The following is a 6,000-nucleotide window of genomic DNA, read 5'->3' as shown; positions in this document are numbered from 1 at the left end:
ATGCCGGACTTGCCCAGAGGGCAGTGGCACTCGCGTCTCTAGCCTGGCGCAGGCCCTTGGTGCGTTGAGCTCGGCGACGTTGCGGCCGAGCGCATTCATCGGAGATCCAAAACCTCCCACCTCTGCTTGCTCACAGTCAACACTCACAGTCCCTGCACCACACACTCACTCTTCCTCTCTCACACATTCACACACAGCCAGACAGCAAGATAAACCTTCCGAGTGCGACAGCGTCCAGGAGGGAGGGAATCCAAACGCAGCGCGGCCAGCTCCTCTCTGGGAGGATGGAATCAAGACGCTCCCGCAAGTAAACTTTGGCGGCGACATAACCGTCGACCGTGGCAGCTGCTGAGGCGGACCTTAGCGACATTCGACTGAGCTAGGAGGATTTCCTTCCATAGCCGCGGCGGCGGCGGCGGCGGCGGCGGCGGCGACGGTGGCGGCGGCGGCGGCCCTCAGAACGACACCCTAGCCTAGACCAAGGAAGAAGGTGAAGCCCCGGGTATTCACAGCAGCAGCCCCGCCTCTCCTGGCCGGTACTGTCGTCGCTTTCCTTCCTCTCTTCCCCATTCCCTGCCCCCCACCCCCCACCCCCGACCCCCGGCCCTTTGGAAAGAACTGGACTTTGATTTTCTTGGATAAATCACCATCGCCTCGTTTTCACAAACTTGACGTGGAGGCTCGGGCTGCGTTGTTAACTTTGATTTCCGAGACGCAGATGCCCGCAGTCTAACTGCTCTGTGGAGGGGACTCCGAGCCCACCTCCAATCTTGGACGGGCGCCCCCCCCCAGCCATCTGAAGCCAACCTCAGCGCGAGGGAGCGCTCTCTTGTCTCAGCAGCCCCCCCCTCTCCCTTCCCCCTTCTTTTGCTGGCCACAGGACCGCCATCCGGCTCAGCTGGATACCCAGGCGCCTGCGGCGCTTGACAGCAACTCAAAGTCCCACCTTTGATAATCCTTTCTCCCTAACAGACCTTGAAAAGGTCAGCGTGCCCCCCCCCCCCGACCTCGGAGGGCGCGTTCCAGGCGGGTTCTCTCTCCGCAGCGAGCCAGGAGAGCTGGAGGGAGGTCTTTGCGCATGCCAGGTGAACAGAGAGCGCGTTCGCCAGCGCCTGTGCGGGTGCGCCGCGGCGGGCCAGGCAGTGCCTGAGAGGCTGCACCCCCACAGTCCTTCAAGTCTTCGCCCCAAGTGCGATCCAGACTCATCCTCCCGTCTACCAGGCAGCTCAGACGGCGTCCGACCCGCAGCCCTGCGCCGCTGCGGCCAGTCGAGCCTGGCTAACTTTGAAGGGGGAAGACTGAGGAGCCGGGCTGGAGGGAGGGGCCTCGGGGCCGCGCGGCGCTCCTTTGGTCCCCCGGAGCCTCCAGGGCCCCCGACAGTCCCCTCCGAGTCTGCTGCAACTTCAGCATTGGAGCCGGCGCGGGTGTCTCCCCCGCGCCGCCGGGCCGCCCTGGGCGGGACTCCTCCCGCGGCCTCAGGGGCCCCGGGGCGCGCGCAACAGGCGGCCCGAGTCGGCGGGAAGCTGGAGCGCCGGCGGCGTCGGCCTCGGAGGGGAGTGGAGAGGCGAGGCCAGGCAGAGCCCCGCGCAGCCATGGAGTCGCTCCTGCTGCCGGTGCTGCTGCTGTTGGCTGTACTGTGGACGCAGGCAGCCGCCCTCATTAACCTCAAGTACTCGGTAGAAGAGGAGCAGCGCGCCGGGACGGTGATCGCCAACGTGGCCAAGGACGCGCGCGAGGCAGGCTTCGCTCTGGATCCACGGCAGGCCTCTGCCTTCCGTGTGGTGTCCAACTCAGCTCCGCACCTGGTGGACATTAACCCCAGTTCAGGCCTGCTTGTCACCAAGCAGAAGATTGACCGCGACCTGCTGTGCCGCCAGAGCCCCAAGTGCATCATCTCGCTTGAGGTCATGTCCAGCTCAATGGAGATATGCGTGATTAAGGTGGAGATCAAGGACCTGAACGACAATGCTCCCAGCTTTCCAGCAGCACAGATTGAGCTGGAGATCTCAGAGGCGGCTAGTCCTGGCACGCGCATCCCGCTGGACAGCGCCTATGACCCGGACTCGGGCAGCTTCGGCGTGCAGACGTACGAACTCACGCCTAATGAGCTGTTTGGCCTGGAAATCAAGACGCGTGGCGATGGCTCACGCTTTGCAGAACTTGTGGTGGAGAAGAGTCTGGATCGCGAGACACAGTCGCACTACAGCTTTCACATCACTGCACTCGACGGCGGCGACCCACCGCACCTGGGCACTGTTGGCCTCAGCATCAAGGTGACAGATTCTAATGACAACAACCCGGTGTTTGGCGAGTCCACCTATGCAGTGAGCGTGCCAGAGAACTCACCTCCCAACACACCAGTCATCCGCCTCAATGCCAGTGACCCAGACGAGGGCACCAATGGCCAGGTGGTCTACTCCTTCTATGGCTATGTCAATGACCTCACGCGCGAGCTCTTCCAGATCGACCCACACAGTGGCCTTGTCACAGTCACCGGTGCCTTAGACTACGAAGAGGGCCACGTGTACGAACTGGACGTGCAGGCCAAGGACCTGGGGCCCAACTCCATCCCGGCACACTGCAAGGTGACCGTCAGCGTTCTGGACACCAATGACAACCCACCAGTCATCAACCTGCTGTCAGTTAACAGTGAGATGGTGGAGGTAAGCGAGAGCGCCCCCCCGGGCTATGTGATTGCGCTGGTGCGGGTGTCTGATCGAGACTCCGGCCTCAATGCGCGCGTGCAGTGCCGTTTGCTGGGTAACGTGCCCTTTCGGCTGCAGGAGTATGAGAGCTTCTCCACTATCCTGGTGGACGGTCGGCTGGACCGCGAGCAGCATGACCAGTATAACCTCACAATCCAGGCACGCGACGGCGGTGTGCCCATGCTGCAGAGCGCCAAATCCTTTACGGTTCGCATAACCGATGAGAATGACAACCACCCGCATTTTTCCAAACCTTACTACCAGGTCATTGTGCAGGAGAACAACACGCCTGGCGCCTACCTGCTTTCGGTGTCAGCGCGAGACCCCGACCTGGGTCTCAATGGCAGTGTCTCCTACCAGATTGTGCCGTCCCAGGTGCGGGACATGCCTGTCTTCACCTATGTCTCCATCAACCCCAATTCCGGCGACATATATGCGCTTCGATCCTTCAACCACGAACAGACCAAGGCGTTCGAATTTAAGGTTCTGGCCAAGGATGGAGGACTGCCTTCGCTGCAGAGCAACGCCACAGTTCGGGTCATCATCCTCGATGTCAACGATAATACCCCGGTCATCACGGCCCCACCCTTGATCAATGGCACAGCCGAGGTCTACATTCCCCGCAACTCCGGCATAGGCTACCTCGTGACCGTTGTCAAAGCAGACGACTATGATGAGGGTGAGAATGGCCGGGTCACCTACGACATGACCGAGGGCGACCGCGGCTTCTTTGAAATGGATCCGGTCAATGGGGAAGTCAGAACCACTCGCACCTTTGATGAGAGCTCAAAGGCTTCTTATGAGCTTATTGTGGTGGCCCATGACCATGGCAAGACGTCTCTCTCCGCCTCTGCACTAGTCCTAATCTACCTGTCCCCTGCTCTCGATGCCCAAGAGTCTATGGGCTCGGTGAACTTGTCCCTGATTTTCATTATCGCGCTGGGCTCCATTGCCGGCATCCTCTTTGTCACTATGATCTTCGTGGCAATCAAGTGCAAGCGAGATAACAAAGAGATCCGAACCTACAACTGCAGGTAGAGCCAACTTTTTTTCTTTCCTTTGTCTTAGATGAAAAAGGTGTATCTGTGTCTGTGTGAAAATCCCAGTGCTTTTGTTTACTACTTAAGTGCATGCTCTGTACATACTGTGCTTCTTGGAGGGGGAAAGTTTGTGGCAGTCCAAGTTGATCGATTCTTTTGATCTGACAATGTGCTGGAAGACAATCATTTACTGTTCCAGTGGTGGATTCTGTCACATAATGATGATGAGCAGTAAAGCAATGATCATTTTAAAATTTGCGCAGCTGTCTCCATGAAGTTATGTCAGGAAAAAAAATGAGAGAGGGAGAGAAGGAGAGAGAGAGAGAGAGAGAGAGAGAGAGAGAGAGAGAGAGAGAGACTATTTTCAGCAAAACCAAGTCCCATAACTTGATCTGAGGGGCACAGTGTTTTGAGGACAGATACTGAAAGGAGAGGGAGTGCTGCTGGTTGCCTGGTCCTGTTGTAGGGATAAGCTGAAGAGACCTGTAATTGGGTCTCTAAGGTAGGAAACAGAGAGTTGAGGGAAGAGAAAACAGGAATGTGTGGTGAAGCAGGTGACTAGTGTTTTTACAAAGTGTGTTCTTGGCTTGTTTTGTATCCATTCCCCAGACATCTGGCTATGTAAGGTGAAATTCTACCAGTCGCATATCTTTTCAAATATCTGGTTGGTTGGTGGGGGTAGAGACCAAACATCTCAATGAGGGATAGGACTTTGCTTCCAGATGTTGCAGTAAAAATAGCAATCTTCTGGAGCTGATGGTGCTTTTCTGTATTTTGGTTTATGCTGTGGCATTAAGATCTGGTCCCTACCAGTGGATGTCACTATGCGTTATTGTGTTACACTTTTTCTTGAAGTGTATGCAGGGTGTGTGTGTGTGTGTGTGTGTGTGTGTGTGTGTGTGAGAGAGAGAGAGAGAGAGAGAGAGAGAGAGAGAGAGAGGGAGGGAGGGAGAGAGAGAATGAGAATAGAAATGCAGAAATCAGAATGACAAGTAGTATTTTAAAAACAAGATTTTCTGATAAACACATTAGAAGGTCTTGTTGAAGCCCTTCCTTACAGCTGGATAGAACAAATTAATCTAAGTATTTCTGGAGTCCAATTTAGGATAATACATGTAATTTTTTTCCAGCAGTATCTCATCGAAATGGTTGAAAAAAAGAAGTTGTTTCTTTAGTTTGCTGAAATCGAATGATGGTGCTGTTTCCAACCAAGGTGTGCATGTGCTTCCAACACACCTACACATCCAATGTGTCTTTTGTGCCATCTGTGCTTGCACGTTTATCAGTCAAAATATGTTCCTGTAGGTCCAATTTGTATTTGACACCATCTGAAATGCACACTGCTGTGAATTAGAGCCCCCTGAATATGTAACAGCCATGCAATTATTGTTTCCCTTTTACTATTCTCTGCATTACACAAGTTAGTAGACAAATGCTAACCACACATGAATATCAATCAGGTGCCATAAAAGAGCAGCTGCAATGCCTCATAAATGCTTTAATCCTGTTACTAGTGAAATGGCCGTGACTTTTCTTTCCTTCAGATCTGAGTGATTTCAGATGGGAGAAATGGAAATTAATATTTCTCTTACCTTTGAAACCTGTGACTGCCAGTGGCAATTTTTACAGGAGATAAAATGCAGGGTCTGTAAAATTTTATTTATATGGAGATAATGATAGAGTAGACTCTTTTTAAGCCATTTTCTTACTGTAAAGTAACTGTATAAGACCCTTTTCTTGATGAAAAACAAATCATCCTGAAATAAAGATAGTGAAGGCTTTGCCACTTCTTGGTGATGTATGACTAGAAGTGAGAGCTCTTTCAGAGAGCTTGTCAGGGAGATCATTAAACAGGGAAGAAAGCATTTGAAATTAGAGAAGGAAAGAGAGAGAGAGAGAGAGAAAGAAAAAGAAAATCTCAGTACTCTCCAACTTCACTTACATGTGTATTTTGTAAAGAGCTCTGTTCCCTATGATGGTTTGGGATTAATGGAGTACAGTTTAATTAAATAATTGGTCAATACAGAAAGGGCTGCTCAGTGAATGCCTCAGCTAAGTAATTGGACGGGGCGTTGCCAAACTTAACCATCATGGGTAAACAAAATCATTAAAACTTCCCATTGCTTCTGTAAATAGATTAGAAAAGCAAATAAACCCTAGTCCTGAGGTCTTTGGGATTTTATCTGCTCCCAAACTCCAGTAGCATCAGCTTGCCATCACTGCAAGTCTGCCGGAACATAGAGTGAAAGGACGAG

General features: G+C 53.0%; 1 protein-coding gene across 2 annotated transcripts in view; it reads left to right on the top strand.

The window, feature by feature from the left end:
• Nucleotides 1–621: 621 nt before the first annotated feature.
• Nucleotides 622–6,000, top strand: part of PCDH19 (protocadherin 19) — a 129,688-nt gene continuing 124,309 nt past the window's right edge. Inside the window, exon 1 of one of the 2 annotated variants that reach the window (XM_055338880.1) lies at nucleotides 622–3,739. In XM_055338880.1, the coding sequence (XP_055194855.1) occupies nucleotides 1,593–3,739 (2,147 nt within the window). In that variant the 5' untranslated portion in view covers nucleotides 622–1,592. The remainder of the gene's footprint in view (nucleotides 3,740–6,000) is intronic. The other variant, XM_055338879.1, reaches the window with a different exon arrangement.

Source organism: Nyctereutes procyonoides, unplaced genomic scaffold (assembly GCF_905146905.1).
Source record: "Nyctereutes procyonoides isolate TBG_1078 unplaced genomic scaffold, NYPRO_anot_genome, whole genome shotgun sequence".
Taxonomy (NCBI): Eukaryota; Metazoa; Chordata; class Mammalia; order Carnivora; family Canidae; genus Nyctereutes; species Nyctereutes procyonoides.
The sequence above is the reverse complement of the archived record's forward strand: the minus strand, read 5'-3'. Positions and strand labels throughout refer to the sequence as shown.